The 24,104-nt window shown below is 38.2% G+C and overlaps 1 protein-coding gene across 1 annotated transcript in view; it reads right to left on the bottom strand.

Moving 5' to 3' along the window:
• Nbas (neuroblastoma amplified sequence) overlaps positions 1–24,104 on the bottom strand; it is a gene marked incomplete at its 5' end in the record, with an annotated part of 269,116 nt that overhangs the window by 23,361 nt on the left and 221,651 nt on the right. Inside the window, 2 exon segments of the mRNA XM_017802479.1 lie at positions 383–522; positions 21,641–21,836. Coding sequence (XP_017657968.1) covers positions 383–522; positions 21,641–21,836 — 336 coding nt within the window.

Here is a 24,104-nt window from a genome sequence, read left to right as displayed (position 1 = left end):
CTCTATGCCTCTATCCCTCTATCCATCTATCTACATATATATGTGTATGTGTGTATAATACACATATGCAAATACATGCACACACATGCACAAAACAAATGTGCACATACATACATACATGTGTACACAGTGCATATGTACACAAACATGCATACACACATATGTGCATACACAGTGCATATGCACACATGCACATATCTGTGCGTGAATGCTGCATACCCACACATGTGCCCATGCATACATACATACATACATACGTGTGTACACACTGCACACACACATATGCATACTCTTTCACGGGCTGTTCTGGAGATGCTACATTTTTAGAACTGACATCCAAACAGAGCAACTCTAATTAGGCTAAGCTTATTGTAATACTTACACATAGTCACTTTTCATAGGTGGCCAAGCTTGCAAGAGCAAAATCAAGTGCTGAAATTCGCCCTCCTGGTGACTAGACTCCAGGAGCTCCATGAACAGAGAGTAGCGGCTCTCTTCATTTTCGATGTCAGCTACATCCACCTGGAAGCAGTGGCAAAGGATGTTGAATTGGCATATAGCAATGCTTGAGGAAATATTCCTGGAAAAATCTGAAACATGCTGAGTGAAAACTAAACACGATCAAAAATCAAACCAGAAGGAAAACAAACTGCTATGGTTCAGATATTGTTTGTCACCCAAAAGCGCTTGACCCTCAGAGGACGTAGGAGTCCCAAGATCGCTGGGGGAATGGTCTTGGAAAAGGAATGTGAGAACTGATTCTTTCCACTGACTTCCATTAACCACATCTCTTCCTTAGGCAACTGCTCCCATCAGGACATGGCATGGTCAAGAAGGCCCTCACCAGAGTTGAACAATCCCAGTGCCTTTTGCCCTTCCTTTAGACCTTTGAGGACACAAACCTTTTATCATTATATAATTAGTCTGCTTGGGTATTTCATTCCAGTAATGGGAAAAAGATGGACTAATATACAATCCTTCAAAAATTCTGGATCTTAATTTCAAACAAATATAGTATAAACTGTTTAGAACTACAAAATTGTAGAAGGTTCTTTAACCTTTGTCTTAGTCTGTTCTTCATTGCTGTGACAAAACACTCTGACCACTACCAACTTGGGGAGGAAAGGGTTTATTTGTCATACAACTCCCAGGTCGCAGTTCATTAGGGAGCCCAAGGTAGGAACTCAGGGCAGGAACCTAGAAGCAGGAGCTGGAGCACAGGCCATGGAGGAATGCTGCTTACTGGCTTGCTCCCCTGGCCCCTGCTCAGCCTGCTTTCTTATGCAACACAGGCCCACCTGCCCAAGGGTGGCACCACCCACAGTGGGCTGGGCCCTCCCACATCACTCATCAAGAAGATGCCCCTCAGACATGGCCACAGGCCAATCCAATAGAGGCAATTTCCCGATTGAGGCTTCCTCAACCCAGGTGTGTCAAGTTGACACTAAAGCTATCCAGCACAACCTTCTTTATCAAAATAAATTCAGACAGACTTCTACATATCGCTTCACTGGCATTTATATTAAAACACAAAATTCTTATATTGTAAGTGTATGATTTCAGCATTATTAATATTAAATGAATTTTTAATTTTAAGTTATTTAAAAGTAATTCCTAAGTTTTATTAGAAAACCATTAGCCTAGATGTGTCTAGAAATTTCTCTAACTTGCAGTAAGAGATTTACTCATAAGCATTTGCTAGACGGTGCTTTTACTGCAAATTAAAATAAAGCAAAACACCCTTCTATCCACATTCCATTTCCCATGCAGAAGTCTCTGGCAACCACAGAACACTCATTTTCCCCTCACATTGACTAGTTGAGTCACTTCCCTCTTACACGCTGGCAGTGCTAAAACCAATCACATGTGCAGAACCTCTGTGGGAGAGAACATTGGTTATTTTAAGTTGAAGTGTGATCTTGAGCACGACAGCAAGCCAATCTGGCTCTCCACCTTCCTAGTTTCTCTTCACACAAATTCTCTGTATTTGGTCACACAGACAACCATGATGGCAGATTCACAATGACTTGTGTACACAGGCAGTCACATGAGCACACCTTCAAAGGATAGTGAGAGGGGATGCTCTTTATACATCTGCTAAACTGTCTCCACTAATGCACACGTTGCCCCAAACATTTATTTAATGGTCATTCTGGCTCTGATCCCATGAAGTCACCTGAAAAAGGTCACAAACCACAAATTCTGGATTTTTGTAAATGGTCTTATGTACTATGAAATTATTAGTAATTAGTATGGGAAGCCCTGGTTACACAGCAACCTGCCAGATGCTTCAAAGCCTGCCTCTCAGCTTCATGCAATTCATCTCTGAAAAAATCACTCCAGAGCACTTTACAGCTTTTGAAACAATTTCATAATTCAGCAGTCAGTTCACTCCTCCCACAGCTCTGTGTGGGGGACACTTGGATATCAGCAACCTCAAGGAACATGTAGAAATGGGCTCAACTGTCCTGGTAGTTGAGAACAGAACCCAAATATAATCAGATCAGCATGTTCTGACAAGAGAATTCAACACACTAGATAAGCTCTAAATTATTTAAGCTAGGTTGACTAGGAGCTTGGTAACTGTCTGGGATTTTATGAAGAAGCAGTATTTTTAAAAAAACTCAAATTTAAGACTTGGAGTTATCATTAGCTGACCATCTTCAGCCTGTCTCCAGACTCAGGGCCTCCTGGATCTTTCCTGCACAATTAGACAATTTTGCCCTAGAGACCTGGGGATGTTTCCTTGGCCTGGTACATTCTTCCTTCAGGTATCTGAGCAGCTTACAGTTGTTTTTTTCAATTGAAAAGTGTCACCTTACCTGCCGGCCTCACAAATGCCCCACGACTGCACAACTTCTTTGCTGTTTCATTTTCCTTTAGCATTTAAAACTATATGGCATTTTATGCTTATCTATTATATTCCTTTCTTCTTAAGAATGTAAGTCCCTAGAGGCAGAACATACTCCAAGTTACACTTGAACAGATGTACAATGAGCACTTATGGAGTGAATGGGCTTAGAACAGGGATAAAGAGGAGGACACTAAGGAATCAGTTCTCCATAATGAAGCTCCCTCATTCAGAGGAGGGCCAGGAACACAAAAGGTCATAAATGGCCAAAGTGTAGAGATCAAGAGTCTGCTAAATAATGATCCTTGGACAGGACCCCTTTATTAAACTTCATCCACCCAAGGCTCAGGGACCATTGCAGAAGAGGGACTGGAGAGACTGTAAGAGCCAGGGAGGATGGACATGACCATATGGAAACGGAGTCCTATAAGCTCCTGGTAACCTGCTCATATGATTCTATGGTAAAGGTGTCAGCATACACAAGTCCTATGCAAACTCAGGCAGAGAGTAACCCAGCATAGAACTGGGAAAATGAACAGCAGACCCCAATCTTATCTAAAGGAATGTTGGCAACTGATTGCTGCTAGATGAAGAAGAGCTGATCTTCCTAAAACAAGGGACTCTAGATAGGCTGACTATGGACTTGCACTGGGGAATGGCTGGGGGCACTGACAACACAGTAGGCAGTAACAGGGATGACAGAGTATATGGGCTCCAGTGGGGTGAGGCTATGGGAGGGTGTACTTTGGGTATAAAGATGAGTTAGATTGTTTGGGATGTTCTGTATGAAATACACACAAAAAAATCAATAAAAAAGGAATGAATGATGATAACTTATCAGTTATTAAATAATTTAGAATAAATGATTATTAAATACTCGGAGTTGCTACAGAGTTTTGGTTGGTTTTATTATTGGAGATCCAAGAAAATTTAAAAAGAAAATACCGACAAAATGGAAATTACAAAAAAGACTAAATATGGCAAGTTCATTGACATTAGGTTTATATAAATGATGTCTAAGATTAGCCAAGGAGTTTCAGTAAAGTTCCTTGCTTTGCACCTCACTTTCCTTACCTGAAAAATGGGCTTTAAAAATACTAGAAGTCTCAAGTTCTGAGAGGGTATCGTGAGGTCACCTCAGTGAGGGCTCAGGTCTTCTTGCACTGACATCTTGTCTCTATGTAAGAATTTATGTCAGAAAAGGTTTGTGCTTAAAAAAGTATTTAAACTTTAAACGCTGGACATGGTGGAATGTGGCTTTAATCCCAACCCTTGGGAGGCAGAGGCAGGTGAATCCCTGCAAGATTGAGACCACCCTGGTTCATATCATGACTTCCAGGTGGGCTGTAACTAGGGAGACCCTGTCAAAAAACAATCAAGAAACCACCCCCCCAAACCAAACAAAACCAAAAAAGCATTTAAGACCCATCTAATGACATACTGCTAACATTCCTAATATTAGCACTATTGTCGAGTCTACAATTAAATACAGGATAATTAGCAATAAGCAGTTTCCCCTTTCCTATGATGCACAGAATCTATGTGGGTTGCTTTCTATATGTGACAGAGCCCACAAAGAGGAAGACATTAACCCAAACAGCTCTGTTTCAGTGCCACCTAGATTCAAGTTCTAGAAGCTATATTAACTTTGTAAAATTTGAGAACATAAACAACATCAAAGAAAGGAAAATGTAACTAGAAACTAATTCTCTATATGCATTTTTATTAGTCAGAAAATAATAGTATCTATTTATAAATGTTTTTGGTAATAAATTCCTTTGTATAATTAGGCCCTTTCTCACATGGCTACACATGTGTAAAAGTGTTTTTGTTCTATTAATGCTCACTAATCATCTCATTTTTTTTTGTAACTTACCTTTTAGAAATTATTCTCAAGAGACAAATGAGTTTATCATTTCAGGGCAAACAACTGACAGCACATGTTGCCAATGATGCACGTGGAATTTTCAAGAGAAAAATTTGGATTTTGCCAAACGTATAATCTGTTATAATGAGTGTAAAGCTTTTCGAGTAACCTATAGGTGTTTCTAAGGAGGTTGGATAGTGACAATATTAGTGAAGGTGAATTCTTAATATTATATACTAAAATGAATGAATATTTAGAAGCACTGTATAACTTATATTAAGACAGACCAATGGGTTTCTTTTCTATTCTTTACAAACACTGTGAAAAACTTGTTGTGGTTTCAAATTACACATTGTAACTGTTCTGTAAGATAGTACCACTTAGCCAGACATGGTGGCACAGACCTTTAATCCCAGCATTCAGGAGACAGAGGCAGGCGGGTCTCTGTGAGATCAAGGCCAGCCTGGTCTACATAGTGAGTTCCAGGTCAGCTTGGGCTATGGAAAGACTCTGTCTCAAAAACAAAACAAAACAAAACAAAACAAAACAAAACCAAGATAGAACCATGTGTAAGGTTTGGTGTACCACCAAAGAATAATACCCACGTTTACCACAAAAAACTGTCAGAATATTCCTTCCTTCTACAACTACCATATATCTTTCTGAGATTAGGTTTTCTTCATGCACATCAAACAGAACGCCATATCCTAATGATTGACTCTAAGTAGAAGGTGATGCTCTCAACTGGCAGAAACACATTTAGCAGAGAAGGGATTCTGATATGAAGAAAAAAGAATTTAAGAGAGATATAATCAGATCCAACATTTCCAAGGGACCTCTAAAATTCTCGTAGATTCTTGGTATAATGCATGAAATGATCTAGAAAGATACTGTGTGAAAAATCAAAAGTTATTTCCTAAGTTGTCAGAGTAGAACTAAAGAAAGGCCACATGTTGGTAAAATGAACATAAAGACATACACAGACAACAGACCACCATCAAAGTTGCCAGTTAACACCAAAGGCTCTTGCTTTGCATATGCTCTGAGGAAGTCTTTTTGCTGGAAATTGACATGGTAGAAGTGGAAAGAAACAGGAGATGGGGATCATAAAGATTATTAAAACTCTGATAATCCATAGTCCTGAGATAAGGAATAGATATAGTCTAGAATCCCCCCATGGCTTACATGACTCAGGAATGCTAAGTTTGAACTTTTACTCGAGTGCTCACTAGTTGGGAGACTCTACACATGGTTGAGCCTGATTCCCAACAACAAAATGGCAGAGTGAGGGTATAACAGAAGCTCCCTTGAAATAAGGATTTATTTTTTAGTGATCTATTTCAGCTCCAGCTAACCTATATGTTAAGAATAGAGACAGCTACCTCCTACCCACAATCCTTGGCTTCAGGTAGCTGCAATAAGATCCTGAAAAGCCAGAACTGGAAATTCTGTCCTCAGGCTCATAGGTGGTACATGGAGAACTGATACAGATGCATGCACTGAGTGGTGAAAAGCCCCAAATTAAGGAATATGAATATGTTACATCGGACAGCACGTATATGCACCCTTTGCTCTAAGGAAGATGCCGTCTCTATCTGTCAAGACATTTGCTGTAAAAATGTTCTTGAAAAGATCCAGGAACAAAGAAAGTCAGTGCCTTTGCGCATCAGACTTGCAGAAATGTGAGAGATCTGTGGAAAACTCTCCCAATAGCTTTCTGAAATGTCTGCGATCATTCTGTTGAGAAAGAGTCCAAGACTATCTTTTGTGTTTCTTCATGTATATGTGTGTATGTACATTTGTAGACACGTGTGTGTGTGTGTGTGTGTGTGTGTGTGTGTGTGTGTAGGCCCAAGGTTCCTCTATCACTCTCCCACCATGTTCTTTGTGGCAAAGTTCCTCAATTAAGCCAGACTCGCTTAGGGCTAGCCTCACTAGCCAGCTTGTTCTACATGAGCTACCTTACAAGGCTGGGATTCCAGGTGGGCCACCATGCCTGACTCAGATCCTCTTGCTTGGATGGCAAGTGCTTTAACCACTGAGCCATCTCCCCAGTCCAACCATGACTACTGAAACAAACTCTTAGTAAAGAGTATTAAATGAATTTCATATACTGAGCATTTTATATATTAAATAAATTTAAATACTATGAAGTCAGTTTTTCCCTTGGGTATTCTTGAAATTATAACAATAACAAGTAAATAAGTGCAATGTTGATGTTTTAAAAGGTTACAGGCTCTATTTCTTTCTGTTTTTATTACCCTGGCCAAGACTAGAAGAACAAAGGTTAAAAAAATCATCATATTGGGTGATTCTGTATTGTTCCTGGTTTTAATGGACATGCCTCTAAATTTTCAGTGTTAAAATGTCTTAGCTCTGATCAAATTCCAGTGGTCAGCCTAGAATCTGGAGCATCAAATGACCAATATGCATTTCTTATATAAATAGTACAATCAAAATGATACAATTTTCAAACTTTCTAGAAGACAGCTTTGGTCCAACACATTTTCATACTATACCTAGTAATGCTGATCATTAAGAGTTAAAAAATTATGTAATTTTAAGTTGAAGAAATCACTATGCCATGAACTAGCAAGTTATCAGGGGAAAAATTAAGGAATGAAGAATTGCCTGAGACTACAAAAGTTAAATCAAGTGGGTGTCAGAGGCTTCCAGAATTATGAAGGCATGTGATTAGTGTGAGCATCACAAGAATTTATATCCCTAAAACACCTGCAGTCAAGGCACTGGATTCAGTATGGATGTAGAGCTAGGCAAGAATTAGAGTCTCCATTTTCTAGGATGTAGTACAGTCCACATAAACTTGTAGTGGATCATTCTGCAAATAAGTGAGGCAAAGTCTATCAACTGAACACAGAGGCCACTGATGCTGAGCTAGTCTATTTTCAACTAGTCTCGTTTCAGCTTTCCTTTCCAGTGCTGGCATTATGGGCTGACTGCCATACCCACCTGGCATTTTCATGGGCTCTGATTTCATTTCCATTTTCTGAACGTGATCCTTATGCTTGAGCAGCAAGTGCTTAACCCACTAAGCCATCCCCCAGCTCGAAACTGTTATTTTTTCCTTTGTCTTTTTCACCCATGAACAAGCAGCACATGCTTCTTTGACACTCTGTCCTAGCCCCAGTAGTATCAGAGCATCTAGGGGGGAACAACAGCCAATATTGTGCAAGCACTGGTACAGTTAGTGTTCTCTGTTGACATTAACTAATCATTATGAAATTTAAAGGGCAAAATATAAACGTGACTGAAACATGAGAGTATCTTTTCTATCATCTTTAAAATGCCGCTTCTGCCTCACCGAATTAGACTTTAGTCCTTCCTTGAAGTCAATTTGTCAAGCCAGTGTAGCTCCTTATCAGACAGACTCATTGTCCTTGAAAGAGAGCTAAGTCACCTGCTCTCAGCTGAAGTCATTTTTTACCTCAGATTTTCTTACAGCAGCTGAAAGTGAACCCAAGTACCTTAACCGGGGCAGTTCTCTAGATTACTCTTCTTTCTACAGACAATGACATCAGCTCACTGCATCTTCAGACAGTTACAAATATAAAATAGCTATTAGTGCACATAAAAGTACTCTGTAAGTAGAAATTCATTACAAAACCTAAAAAGGATTATTACTGGTAATGTGATATAAATCACCACTCTTGTATCACCCATAAAGGTTGGTGAACTTTCATGGCTCCTAAGAGACCATCAGATAGTTGATTGATTTGAAGATGCAAAATAACTATACAATTCTTTTCATGAACACACAGAAGTTAGGCTGAGAAGTTTATACACAGGGCTTCAAACTACAAGTGAAAAATTTACAGGCTCAGTTGGAAAACAGAAGCACAAAAGACTAATGCAGGTGATATCTAGCATGTGGTGTTAAGGCAGCTCCTTAAAAGTTTAAGGTGTCCTATGTGGTCTCTTGTGCCTACTGTATCTAACCAAGATGGAAACCAGTGATGAAATGTTGCCCAGAAATATGTCCTATTGATCTAAGCAATACTTAAATCAGTGTCTGGCACACAGTAGGGACTTAATAGCACTATCATTACTGCTAGTTATTATCGATTATAGTATTATTACTATTAGATAAGAAAATATAACTATATGAATTGTATTTTTCATTTCTGAGTGGTATTAAAACTAAACATTAAATTATGAAATATAGATTTTGTTAAAGCAAAACATTAAGCTATGAAAAAATTACTAAAGTTTAAACATTAAAAGGTACCTTTTCTGGTAGATTTTCACATTTCTAAACTAAAACACTGATGTGGATAACTGAGACTTAGTTATAAATACATATAACCCTGTACTGCTTATAATAAGTACAAGTATGCTAAGAGAGCCTGGTGTTCCAGCAACTTCTGTAGGCTGTGCTAAGGTGAGATCTACTACCATCAAGGTGAGGGCTGACAAGGAACAAATAAGTAAGAACCTGAACTAGCACCCACTTTCAGTTCAGGCCTGGTGATGAGTGAGAGCCTTCAGTCCCTGCCTCCCTCAAGGCATGGTGGAAAAATGCATGCCTGTTTGTAAGCTGCCTTTTACAAGGCCTCCCAGAGGGCATGGCAGGTACACCCTTAGGAATGAGGGGCATCAATGAAAAAAACAGTAGTCTGAGTTCCCAAGAGATTTCCACACCCCAGTAGGTGCATCAACGTATATAATCACACAGAGGCAGCCAACTGTGATTCTCAGCCATATTTTATAGTATCCTATTTATTTATTATATTTTCAAACATTTCATAATCATTGTTCGTAAGTGCTATTGTAATTCCAATACATATATTTTCACGTGGTTAAATATAACATTATATTAACTACTTTAAGGTAACAAGATAGAAGAAAAATCCTCTGATGAGAGGAAAGATGTTGTTAATGATTTTTTCTCTAGAGTAAGTAAATGATTGTGTCATACGCCTTGTGGTTTCTTTGAAGAAGAGCTAATGAAGCTAATTTTTAAAGGCTTGCTTTGCTTGTAAAGTTGATGAAGTATTAACAATAATTCACAGAGGTAGAGATGTTTTTACTGCAGTGTATCATTCAAATTCATGTTAGAATGCTGGCCTTGTAGAGCTGTGCCACATTAAAAAAAAACAAAACAAAACAACAACAACAACAACAAAACCTAAGCCTCAGTGTGTTCAAATGTAGAGAAGAAGGTAATTATGACACCCAGCCTAACAGATTATTCTGGGAATATAATTCCAGCACAGTAGAATACAACATGTATTCAGATACTCTGCAGGTATTTACCAATGAGTTGGCACTGAGCTGACAAAGTAGCTACCAGGATTTAATGTTCAATATTATATATCTATTTGACATATTTTAGTACTGAGATATAAAAATTTCATGACTGACCTTAGCCTCTTTCCCCATGTAGTAAATGGCATAGTTAAGAATACTTAGGTCCAAAAATTACAATGTTGAAATGATGTGATCTACACCCAAAGCCTAATGTCCAGTCTATGGTGGGAGGGGACTCTCAAAACCATAGAAAGAAACAGTACACACAGCATCTTTTCAGCTTAAATGAAAACAGATTTTCACTGAAGCTTCCAGTTTTTATTTTTACTCTGATGTGTTATTTCAGCTATAAATTATCTGAAGGGATGACTGGGTAACAAAAGAAAGTGGTGGCCACCAAGTTATGTGTCTGCTTATAGAAGCTTCTTTGTGCAACAGATGGAGACAATAACAAAGATCCACAACTGGACAAATTCAGAGAATAAGTGACTGAAGTCCCTGGCTCTAAATGGTACATCTACAATGCAACCTCTAGACCCAATGCTCAGGGAACATATAAAAGGGGGTGGAAAGAATGTAAGAGCCAGAGAGACAAGACGCCTACTGCCAATTAATGCATTCTAGACATGATAGGGAAGCTGCACCAATGAAATCTCCACATCATGGCAGTTTAACAAGATCTGATAATGACAAAACTAATTGACATGCCAGTTCAGATGGGGAAATTTTCACAGAGTTCCACTTCAAGATGAAGAACTGCAGGCAATCAGTGGATGCTGAGGGAGGGAAAATCAGTTTTCTCCAGGGATAAGACAAGGCTACCTAATACCAAATGGGCAGCCCTAAACAAATGAGCACCACTGAATGAAATCACTGCATTATATATATAAATATATATAAATAAACATATGTATAATAGATAAAATATATAATATATAATATATAAATATATAAATGCAGTGATTTCATTCATATAATATATATAATATATAAATATATATATATGTAAAATGCAGTGATTTCATTCAGTGGTGATAAATGTATTATGTGTGTATATGTAACAACAACAATCAAAGAAGAGGACAAGAAATTATGAGGTGGGGGGACATGGGAGAGGTTGGAGGAATACTAGAGGGGTTGAAAATGCAAATACAATATCACGTATGAAATTCTCAAAAAATAAAGAAATAGAGACTGGAGAGATGGCTCAGTGCTTAAGAGCTACTCTTGCAGAGAACCCAGGTTTGAATCCCAGTGCCCACATGGTGGCTAACAACCATCCACAACTCCAGTTCCAGGGGATCTGACACCCTCTTCTGACCTCCATAGGCACTGCATGACATAGGTGCACTTAAACACTTGCAGGTAATACACTCATACACATAAAATAATAAATAAAAAACAGAATGATAAAGCTACATAATACCCCTATATCCACAGCTCCATTCTCTCTGCTCTAGGGCTCACACCTACTCTGCTTAGCTAGTTGTACCCTCCCAACACTGTCCGCATCCCTGCCTTGGGCTGAGCGGGTGTCTCCTGTTCCTCCTACCTGAGAACGCTGGAGTAGCCTTCTAGAACCTGGCCACTGGATCCCCACAGTCTCGAACTGGGTCTAGAACCACTCACCCAGCTGGAGAGCTCTTAATTAGCCAGCTAGGAACCATCAACTAACTCTTCAAAGGAATGAAGCTACACCAACAATATAAACAGGACCAAACTTCAACTAAACAAAGGCAGGCTGGAATTTCATATTAGACACAAAACCAATAAAAGAAATCCATATGCCCTGACCACAATGCAAAAACACAAATACTATGAAAACCCAAGATGTCTCCACCAAAATGTACCAGTCCTGTAGAAGTATACTACAATGAGAACTACCTAGAGGAACCCCAGGACACAGAATGTAAAAGACCACTGATAAATATGATTAAAGAATTCAACGACTTTAAAGAACACATAGACTCAATGAGGATAGAAACAAACAACTGACTGAAGCTCAAGAAAATACAAATAAGTGGATAAATAAAATGACAAAGATAATTCAGGACTTGAAAAGTAAATTCACAAAAGAGATAGAAATATTGAAGAAAATAAGCTGAAATGAAGATAGAATTGAAAGACTCAGTAAGTCAATTCAACATGAAAGGAGAAAGCCTCTCAAGCAGAATGAATGAAATGGAAAACAGACTATCAAGACGACAAAGTTGAAGAATTGGTACACTCAAGTAAAGAGTAAGAAAAATGTGAAAGGAAACCACAGGGATGGAATATGAAGGAAATGTGGGACACCATGAAAAGACCAAATCTATACATCACAGGCATAGAGGAAGGAGAAGAATCTCAGGTCAATGGCATTAACCAGCTCTTCAACAGGATTATAGAAGAAAACATCCCTAAACAAAGGAAAGACATACCTATACAGAGACAAGAAGCCAAAGAATACCAATTGGACAGGACCAGAACAGAAACTCCCCACGGCATATCATGGTAAGAACACGAAATGTACAGAACAAAGAGCGGGTACTGAAAGCTGCAAAAGATTTTTTCCTTATATACAAAGGAAAATCCATCAGAATTATAGCTAAATTTTCAATGCAAACTATAAAAGCCAGAAGGGTGCAGACCAAAGTATTCCCGGTTCTAAATGATCACAGATGCCAACCCAGAACACTTTATGCAGCAAAACTGTCTATCATAGTTGAAGGGGAAAAAATATTCCATGAAACAAATAGGCTGAAAGAACTTAAGTCCACCACACCAGCCCTACAGAGAATACTTAAAGCAATACAAAAGACTGAAGAGAGAAATGACCATACTCAAGAGGTTACAGAAAGAAAACAATTGAAGGTATAAAGTATGGAAACATAAGTCTAAGAACAGAAATGGAAAATAAAATGACAGGAGCCAATACACACTGTACTGGATAGCTTTAGTTGTCGACTTGACACACCTGGTTTGAGGGAGATTCAACTGGGGAACTGTCTCCATTGGACTGGCCTGTGGTCATGTCTGTGGGGCATTTTCTTGATTGTAGAGTGATGTGGGAGTGCCCAGCCCACTGTGGGTGGTGCCACCCCTGGGAAGGTGGGCCTGTATTGTTTAAGAAAGCAGGTTGAGCAAGGGCAAGGTGAGCAAGACAGTAAGCATTGATCCTCCGTGGCCTGTGCTCCAGCTCCAGTCTCCAGGTTCCTGCGCTGAGTTCCTACTTTGGGCTCCCTTAGTGATGAACTGTGTTACCCTGGAAATGTAAGCTAAATAAACCCTTTCCTCCCCAAGTTGATACTGATCAGATTGTTTTGTCACAGCAATGGAGAAGGAAACTAGAACACACACCTTTCAATAATAACTCTAAATGTTTTTTGGTTTTTTTTGGTCTTTTTTGAGACAAGGTCTCCCCATAGCTCCAGCTGGCCTGGAACTCGCTATGTAGACCAGGCTGGCCTCAAACTCACAGAGATCCGCCTGGCTCTGCCTCTTGAGTGCTGGGATTAAAGGCATGTGCCACCACACCCGGCATAACTCTGTTAATGCCCTCGACTCATCTGTCAAAAGACACAGGTTAGTTGAATGGATTAAGAAAACAAATCCATCTGTTTGTTTTCTACAAGAAACTCATCTTACCTCAATAGGCACCACCTTAGGGTGAAAGAATGGAAAAAATATTCCAAGGAAATGGTACTAGGAAACAACCAGTAGTTGCTTCTCTAATATCTGACAAAATAGACTTTAATTAAAATTAATAAGAAGCCGGGCATGGTGGTGCACGCCTGTAGTCCCAGCACTTGGGAGGTAAAGGCAGGCAGAGCTCTGTGAGTTCAAGGCCAGCCTGGTCTACATAATGAGTTCCAGGACAGCTGGGGCTACAGGGAGACCCTGCTTAAAAAAAAAAATCCCCCCAAACAAACAAACAAAAAAACCAAAAAAGACCCCCCAAAAATTAATAAGAAGAGATAAAGAAGGTCACTACATTCTGATCAAGGAAACAACTGACCAAGAACACATAACAATCATGAACACATATGCACCAAACTCTGGTATACCCAGTTTTAAAAAAACAGTACTATTGACTTCAAGACATAGATTAACCACAACTCAGTAATAGTAGGTGACTTCAATGATTCACTTTTTCCAATAGACAGGTCATCTGGACAAAGATTAAACAGAGAAACAACTGAATTAAATGATATCATACATGAAATGGACCTAACAGACAACTACAGAACATTCCACCCAAGCATTGAAGAATACACATTCTACTCAGCAGCCCATGTAAGTTTCTCTAAAGCAGACTACAGACTGAGGCACAAAACAAACCTCAACAACAACAAGAAAAAATAATTCCATGTATTCTATCAGGCCACAACACAATAAAACTTAAAATCAGCAGCAAAAGAATCTCTAGTAACTACGTAAACTGATGGAGAAACAACACAGCCCTGAATGATGAATGGGTCAAAGAAGAAATCAAGAAAGAAATAAAAATATTCCTATAACAAAAAGAAAATGATAACACAACACAGTCTCTGGGACACATTAAAAGCCGTTCCCAGAGGGAAATTTATAGCTCTAAGTGTCTACATTAAAAAATCAGAAAGAAGACAAATAAATAAATGATTCAATGGTACAAGTCAAGAATTTGGAAACACAAGAACAAACCAAATCCAAACCCAACAGTTGAGAAGAAATTTAAAAATCAGAGCAGAAATCAATGAAAAAGAAACAAAGAAAACAATACAAAGAATCAATGAATCTAAGAACGGGTTCTTGGAAAAGATAAACAAGATAGACGGGTTCTTGGAAAAGATAAACAAGATAGATAGACCCTTAGCCCAGCTAACCAAAAGAAAGGAAGAGCAAATCCAAATCAACAAAATCAGAGATGAAAGGGAAATCAACACAACAGAAACCAAAACGACCAAGTATATTATAAAGGAATACTTAAAAAACCTCTACTCTACTAAATTAAAAAAACCTAAAAGAAATGGATAAATTTCTAAATTTTATGGATCCACCAAAGTTAAACCAAGAAGAGATCAACAGTTTAAACAGACCCATAACAAGCAAGAAAATCAAAATAATAATACAAAGTGTTGCAACTAAAAAAAAGTTCAGACCCAGATGGATTCACAGTGGAATTTTATCAGAACTTCAAAGATCTATAACCAGTACTACTTAAATTAGTTAAAAAACAGAAGGAGAACTCTCAAATTCCTTCTATGAAGACCCAAATCAGGTAAAGACACACAAAAAAGAAAATTATAGGCCCACGTCCCTAATGAACATTGATGCAAAAATTCTCAACAAAATACTTGCAAACCACATACAGACATCAAAAGAATCATCCACCATGATCAAGTCAGCTTTATTCTAGAGATGCAGGGATGGCTCACTATATAAGTCAATAAATGTAATAAATTATTTAAAGGGATATTGTATGAGTTACTTTCTGTTATGGAAACACTGACCAAAGTGACTTATAACAGGAAGAGTTTATTTGAGCTTATGGTTCCAGGGGAATTACAGTCTGTCATGGTGGGGAGGCATGGTGGCCGGAGGTGGCTGGAGCAGAAGCAGGAGCTAGGGTCTTCAGCTTCAAGCAGGCACAGGAAGCAAGAGAGTGACTAGAGATCTGGCAAGGCTTAAGAACTCTCAGCCCACGCCCAGTGATGTGCTTCCTCCAGGATAGCCACACCTTCTAAGGCCCCCTAAAACAGCACCATCAACTGGGGACAAAATGTCCAAATGCTTGGGACATTTTCATTCAAATCACCACAGACATAAAAGACAAAAATCACACCATCATCTCAATAGATGGAGAAAAGGCCTGTTTGGCACTGTGTTTCTTATCCTATAGCCTTCAGCTATACACATGTACATGTACAAAGGACCTGGAAGCAAACATGAGTATCAGACTGTGAGGGAATGCTCAGGAAATAAATGGTGGGCAGCCATGAACCAGAGAAAACTCAAAGAGAAATCCCAATGGCCAGCTCTGGAAGAATTTGAGCAAAAATCAAATGAGCAAAGTAGACTAGAATCACAGAGCAAAATGAGACCTTTAAGAGCACACGGAAATAAATACACAATGAATAAATATGTATATGTGGGGGGACAAATGATAAAAAAAATTCTACCATAACAGTACTACTCTGTGGCAATAATTATCTATTCAAGTTAAAATTAGAAATATGAAAGTCTGAGAGAATATATAATCGTAAAGTATCTTCTAACAAGCTAGTTATTAATTATGAAACAGAAAATAATGAACAGAAGAAATAAGTTTGATACTATTTCCAGTTAACACTATTGGTCATGAAATAAACCCAATAATATCTTGTGACACACTGCACTATTTATCTTAAGACACTGCCGTGTATTCTTTTTTCTTTTTTTTTTGACAGAGTCTCCCTAGTCCCAGCCCACCTGGAAGTCATGATGTGAACCAAACATTTGGGTAACCAGTTAATATGGATGCTCTCTTGACTTCAATCATCATGGAGAAGAAAGACCATGGAGTTCTTTTCTAATATTCTAAATCTCTTCTTATTCATACGTGGATAAAGATACAACAAGCTGGTCAGAAATCACTGTCAGGAAAGTATGGAAAACTAATAAAACTACACCAATCTGAAAGCATCAGGCCACTCTGTAAGGACATCTTTTCATTATTCCAAGCAAATAATTTCACCCATAGACAAGGAGGAAGAAGCAATGGCAAGAACATCACACTGCAAATCAGGAGTCCTGGCCTTGCCATTTGACGGATGACTTGGACAAGTTTTTAAAGACTTAAAATTCATTCAATCAACAAATATTTATAGAGTGCCTGTCAGATCCCTGTTCCATGTTATTCATATATATATATATATATATATGTATATATATGTATATATATATATTTGGTCTTTTTGAGACAGGTTCTCCCTGTAGACCCAGCTGTCCTGGAACTCACTATGTAGACCAGGCTAGCCTTGAACTCACAGAGATCCACCTGCCTCTGCTGGGATTAAAGGCGTGTGCCACCACACCCAGCATAATTTATATTTTATTGGAAGAAGACATGATATAATAGAAACATGGGAAGGAAGAAATTTTCAGAGAGCAGAGGGTAATTTAGAAAGGATTAAGACAGTGATGAAGTCTATGTAGTCATTTTAGAAAAGTGAAATCTGAGCTAAAATCTGAGTAGCGTCATATTTCTGGACATCCATATTTTCTCCTATAAAAGATGACTAACTGAGCAGGGAAGCTTTGAAAGTCTCCCAGCTCCAGGACTGAAGGATTTCATGGCTGTTAGAGATACATTATCTGTATATATACACTTATATTCCTAACATCGAATTATAGCTTGTGTTTGGTAAAGTGGACCAAGTCTGGGACTCTTAGTTTTGAAGACATTTAAAGCAACAGTAAATTATTTTAAAGGAACTACACACAGCTTTTCATACTGGACTTTTGTTATTTTTTAGGTCTGTCTGACAAGGGAAGTATGTATTTTGCTAACATTTTGGTAAACGAAGTCAACTGGTCTCTGACCAAAAGGGTTAATCATGAACTCACCAGTTTCAAACTATACAAAATATATCACTTTAAAATGAGATTAGAAATTATCTTAAACTTTTCTGGTAATCATATCCCCCAAATTTATAAAAAGTTAAAAGGCAAAACTCTAAACTACATGTTCCTTTTTACATAAAAATGTGGGAAAAATTTGAGATGCTGAGGTACGGAAGTTTTTAAAGGAAATATCAGTATTTTGACCCGTATTTGTCATGCACCAGTTAACTAGAAAATTATAAAAGCTGAAGAATTCTGATAAACTGTACCATGGGGATTAATGCAATACATTCGTCCCCTCCCCCCCCTTCCCACAGCATCTCCTCACTCCATTTCTGAGATGGAAATTAAAGCCTCTCAAACTGTTGAAAAATGAGGGTCTCTAAATTTTTAATTCTGTTAACTAATCATTAGAAAACTAAAAATTGCTGCCTGTCTAAGAAGCAGTGAAGGGGCAGCACCACAGACTGTGTTGAAATTTGCAGGAGCTGACTGATTTCCCAGCAGTGTGATGATTTGTGGGGCCACTACTTTCGGCACCACAAGGATAATGAAATATTAAGGCCCTCTTTGATTTTGATGTATGCCAAGTCTAAGAGGATTACCAGCACAGTAAAGTTAGACTTTCTTTTTTTCCTTTTTTTTGGTAATTAGACATTGATAGCATTATCTGTTCTTATATTCAGTCTGTAAGAATGGGTCTTGTTATCATTAATATTACTGAAAATACCTCTGAGAAAGAAATAAGTGATAGAGAAAAGTGAAAAAATGAAAGCCCACGGAGGAAACATTGCTGGCTTCTCTGGGAATCTCAGATATGTAGATGGCAAGTACTATTGGTGTGTGAGGAAATGGCAGATGAGATGATCAAGCAGCACACAGTTCATCTGTCTTATTCAAGGTTCCATTTTACACACGAAGTAGCCAAGGCATGCAGAGTTAAGTCCTCTCCAGGGTCATACATACAGTGTAGAAGGCTGGCAGATAAACGCTGCCCACCAGCACCCAGATCTTTCCATTGTTCTAGAGAAAGATAATATGATTTTTGAAAAATAGTAATTTAAGAGATGATAGGAACTATGGACAGTTTTACAACATTCCAGAGGTTGATGAAGTTTCCATTCTGAAACCACAGCTTTTCTGCATTCATTTCCTAAAGAGCAAGAAGATGTTTTAATTATAAGACAAAATTCATCATCAAATCAACTTCTCCTCCCTAAAAGATCTGAATTATCAGAGGCAGGCAGACAGACACAAAATACTCTTTTCAAAGGAGGGAAAGACACTGTTTCTTGGAGGCGACTGAAAATGAGCAGCATAGAACAGCCAGTATGGGAGTGTACTTATTTCACTACCAAACACTTAAGAAACCCTGGTCACTTACTTCTAAGAACAGGGAAACTTTTTTAATCTAAGAGGAAAGTAGAAAATAGGGAAGGCAAGAGGGATGTGAGATAATTTCTGCTGGTTTTTCTGAGACTTCCAGAAGAGGTATTTTCGGGGGGGGAGGTGATGTTTGTCCCTTTATAGAGGAAAGATTAGTCAAGGAAAGTTACATACAGAGTTCACAAATGAGAGAAAGGACGTTTCACTCATGGCAATCAAGTTTGAAATGCACATGAATGAAAAATAATCTTAGTAACAGAGACTCCGCTGCCTTATCTCTCCTGTTTTGGGAAAAAGTTAAGCAATAAGGAAATTAAAATCTCAGAAATATTCAGACATTATCGAAATCATGTAAAAGTTATCATTTGAGAAACAGGAACATGGAGAAAAATGTAAAAGAAACAGTGGTGACACATTATTTGTGAAGTTTGAGTCAAAATATAAAAATGTATGTTCTCTTGTTTGACCATGACAGATAAAATGGCTATTTCCTCTTTCCCAGCTTCTGTTTTATAATATTTTCAGCAGAGTTCTGACACTGCATGAACCAGAAGAGCCAGCTTCATCATCCTGAGCCTCTAACAATCAAGGGAGATAACACTGAACAAGGTTGAGAACCTGAGAAATGGAGGCTGCATCAGTAAGAGACATTAAGTACAACAAAATTTATTTAATATGAGAGTCAAACCAGAAGTTCCATGTGGTAAAAATATCACATTTTGATTTAAGGTTAACTTCAAGAATGGTACATGAGTCTTCACTATTTTCTTTTTTATGATACTTTATTATTTTTATTTTATGTGTATGAGTATATTGCCTGCACATGTGTAAGTACACCCATGTTGTGCAATGCCCTGAAACTGGGGACAGTTGTTAGCCACCATTTGGGTTCTGGGAATCAAACTCATGTCCTCTGCAAGAGGAAGTCAATGCTCTTTACCACTGAGCCATCTTTTCAGCTCAGCCTTCACTATTTTCTAAAACAAGCCACCTCTAGCTTCTATACCAATTGCATCTGTGTTCTGGGATGGCTCTGAGCTCTTTTATAGGAGCTGCAGGTGGTCTCCTGATGTCATTCAAGGTAAGGCACAGAGACTGGGCATGCTGATAAGGTCACACTGCTTCAGAAGAACATTACAGGCATCAGTGATCTTTTCGTTACAATCCATTTCAGTACAATGGCAAGACGAGAATTTTTGATAAATCAGTTTTTGAATCTCAATTTAACTTGGAAGAGTAAATAATGGTATTTATCTCTAAAGAAAATAAACATACAAAAATAGTAATTATGAAGGTAGCCTGAAGTGAGTTCAAAGATGCCCTTAATATTTTATTCATCCCCCCCCTTTTTTTTCACAGTTGGGGCTGAAGGTATAGCTCAGTGGTAGAGTATATGCTTAGCATACAGAAGGCCTTAAATTCAATCCCCAGTAAACTGCCCTTCCTGAAGCATCTCTGATCCACCTCTGCTCAAGGAAACAAAAAGGCAGAAATCCACTGTTTTTATTAGACACAGGAATGAAAATATAAATATATATTATAAAGTTTTAAAATTAGGAGGTAAGCTGAATTGGTGCCAGAATTCTAGGAAAGTCTTTTACAGATGAGGTCTGGGTAGTCTTGGTGTCTCACTGTTCCTGATTGGGCTACTCTGCATGGACAAGCACTTGGCTGAGGTTGTAGCTACTGCAGGATGCTAGCTAGGTCCTACAGGTGCACTGATTTACAAATTAAACCAAGCTTCCACACAATAATTTACAACTTAAGCCAAACTCCAACAACTACCATATCTCTTTAATTTTGGAATTAGCATTCATACTCACTTAGTGAACTAGTATTTAAGTTTGTATATGTGCACAGAGTATGTAAGTTTTCATAAGAGTAAAGAGACAAGGAGCTTTAAAAGAATAACAGGTAGTCTCAGTGTTATTAGCAAAAACAATGAGTCTTTCTGTAAGAAAGAGTATATTATAAAATGAAACGGAGATCTTTTTTAAAGGTTAAAAACTCATTCAATCTTATTATCTTACAAGGTTTATACTTAATTCAATATTGTATAACTGTATTAATTCAACAGTGAACCTAAAAATTTTATAGCCACTTTTGAAAGAGATGTATCTTTGCTCTGGAAACTGTTATTGAATATGTTAAAGCTGTAATGAAATGCTTCATCTAAAAAATAAAAAAATATAATTAAAAAAATAACAGGTAGGAGAAAGCAGCTCAACTACACAGAATTCAAAGGACAGTCAAGCTGGCAGTGGTCAGACAGGCTCTAGTGAGGAGGACTGAAAGAAGGTGTGGAAAAACTAAGGCTTCATGTCTGAGGTGAAGAAGAATGAAGGGCATTTTACTGTGCACAAGCAGAGCATGAGAGGAACCAGCTAAATTGCATCCTACTTTTCCATCCAGACCTCCGTTTCTCCTGGAAAGGGTGAGCACAACAGTTAGTATTGGTAATAGTCTTCAAGAAAGAAATGACAAGCATGTGTTTGATAAGCAAGAGATGACTGAGTATACCCAGTCATGTTCAGTCATGTAGAAAAATCAGAAGAAACTGTATTGCATATATTCACTCACTAAGCAGCTGACCTGCTGCACATACTGGAAAGTCTATATTACCAAGTGGATAATTCACCTGAATGCAGTTGAAGCTGCCCTCTAATTACTGTAATTTGGAATAGGATCTGCAGATGGCTGCTTACCTGTCTCTGGGGCCATGTGGCTCTGAGAATGGCTTCTGTTCGGAAGAATACCAGAAGCTTGCTGTCCTCCTCACTCAGATGGAAGGACTGCCCCAAGATCTGCAGCGCCTGGACACGGGGCCTCACGGGACAGGTATCATTGGCACAGAAAGGTCGCAGCCACTCCAGCAGCTCCTCAGCTGACACCAGCTCCTCCCTAGAGGGCAAAATCACAGAGAAAGAGAAACTCCTAAGTCTATATTCCTTCTAGTGATCAAACACTACCATTGACCCAAAGACTTGCTGAATGACTTTATGTTTTTCTTTGTAAGAGGAAATATTTACATTTTTAAGTGACTTACAGCCAATCATACTGGACAACGTTAAAACTATACAAAATAGGGGCTGGAGAGATGGCTCAGCGATTAAGAGCACTGACTGCTCTTGCAGAGGACCTGGGTTTGATTCCCAGCACCCACATGGTGGCTACGAACTGTCCTTAGCTCTAGTTCCAGGGGACTCCGAAGCCCTCTTTGGACCTCTGCTCAGTGTTGCATGGCACGGGTATACTCATATTCACACAGGCGATATACACATAAAAATAAATAAATAAATAAAGTATCTTTTAAAAACTATGTAAAATAAATGTAAATTTTAAACAGTATCCTGTTAAAATGAGTAAAGTAGATTTAAAAAAACCCATTAACTAATATGTTCTTAGGTGGTTTCTTTTTTTTACAAAATTTATTAAATAGTAAACCTTTCTTCTATTAATTACACTAATAGTGTCAGGTACCGTTCTAGTAACTATATATATTCTATTACTAGTTGGCAATAACAATGCAAAGTAGATATCATAAATTGTATTTGCTAGAACAAAAATAGGCTGCAAGGAGGTAACATATAATCTGCTCAGCATCTGTAGCATAATTTAGTTTAACTCCACAGCCTGAACCTTTCTGTCACTTTCCAATGTGATCAGAATTTCAGTATGTGCATAAGTATCACAGGAAATACTACCTTAAAAATAAAATAAGAACAGAAAAAAATTTTTTTTTACTATGTTTCCTGTAGCCCCAGTCTACCTGGAACTCACTATATAGACCAGACTGATTTCGATCTCAGAGATCCATCTGCCTCTGCCTCCTGAGTGCTGGGATTAAAGGCATGCACCACCACGCATTTTCTGTACATATGTTTGAAACCAACTACTGTAAAGAATACCTATTAGAAATGTTTGCTTTATTTTTATCTGCCAACAAACTAATTTGAAAATTTTCATTTTAGTCAAAATAGTCTCCTGTGATGTGTGATGGCGCACGCCTTTAATCTCAGCACTCAAAAGGCAGAGGTAGATGAATCTCTGTGAAATCGAGGCCAGCCTGGTCTACAGAGTGAGTTCCAGGCCCACTGGGGCTACAGGGAAACACTGTCTCAAAAAGAAACCCCCCACCAAAAAAGGAAAAGAGAACGATTAGTCTCTTGTGCTAACATTAAAAATAGCAGTCATTTGATTTTAAATTGTCAAAATATCCATGATACTGGTGAAAACTATTAAAAATGAATTTATGGATAATACAGGTTAACTAGAGCCCTTATAAGAATGGTATAGTTACCACACAGTTGAAAATACATATTCAAAGCTGGGCATGGTGGTGCACACCTGTAGTGCTAGCACTTGGGAGGCAGAGGGAGGCAGATCTCTGTGAGTTCAAGGCCAGCCTGGTCTACATTGTGTGTTCCAGGCCAGTTGGGGCTACAGAGAGACCCTGTTTCAAAAAGACCCAAAAAAGAAAATACATATTCAAAAGTTGTGGTTATTTCTCAACTGTTAATTTTCCTGCTGTATTCCAGCTGACCAAGACAATGTTAAGAATGCATCTTTGTAAGTGGGTGCTAGCCAATAATGGAAATAATTTAGTAATGGACTAGATAGGACACTAATAATGAAGCCATATGTTTATATTTGGGTTTAAGATCTCTTAAAACAATCATTTGCTGTTTCACTTTATCTTTAAGAACACAAACCTATTTCATTTATTCACATCAGTAAGGTACTATTTAGGGTACAAATATTCAGTTGAATTGTTGTGCTGCAATGTGGGAAAATACAATGCTTTTCATGGTTTCTATCAACGGTGAGATAAAATTTAATCCTGGCTTTAAAAAAATGACTGCTTGGCAACTACATAACTATGAAGTCTAAAAAGATCTAAAGAAGGGGATATTGTGCACAACTTTCTATCTGGTATTAGTATCTCTTCTCTTGTAATCCCAAATGGGCCATCTCAGAAAAACAACTTATTTGATGATGATGTTGATGGCTGTTAAGCTTCATCCCTATGGCAGATTCCCTCTCCCAAGGCCTTGGGGATCCAGGCTGATGTACTGAATTGTGCAAGTGTTCTTACAGCCACATCCTTTAAAATGAATCACCTAAACTGAGCTTTAGACTAACCAAATCAAACTTTAAGCAAAATTCTTG

The sequence above is a fragment of the Nannospalax galili genome, unplaced genomic scaffold (assembly GCF_000622305.1).
Source record: "Nannospalax galili isolate Female #2095 unplaced genomic scaffold, S.galili_v1.0 scaffold100, whole genome shotgun sequence".
NCBI lineage: Eukaryota > Metazoa > Chordata > Mammalia > Rodentia > Spalacidae > Nannospalax > Nannospalax galili.
Note: the sequence above shows the minus strand (reverse complement) of the source record. Positions and strands in the feature narration are given on the sequence as shown.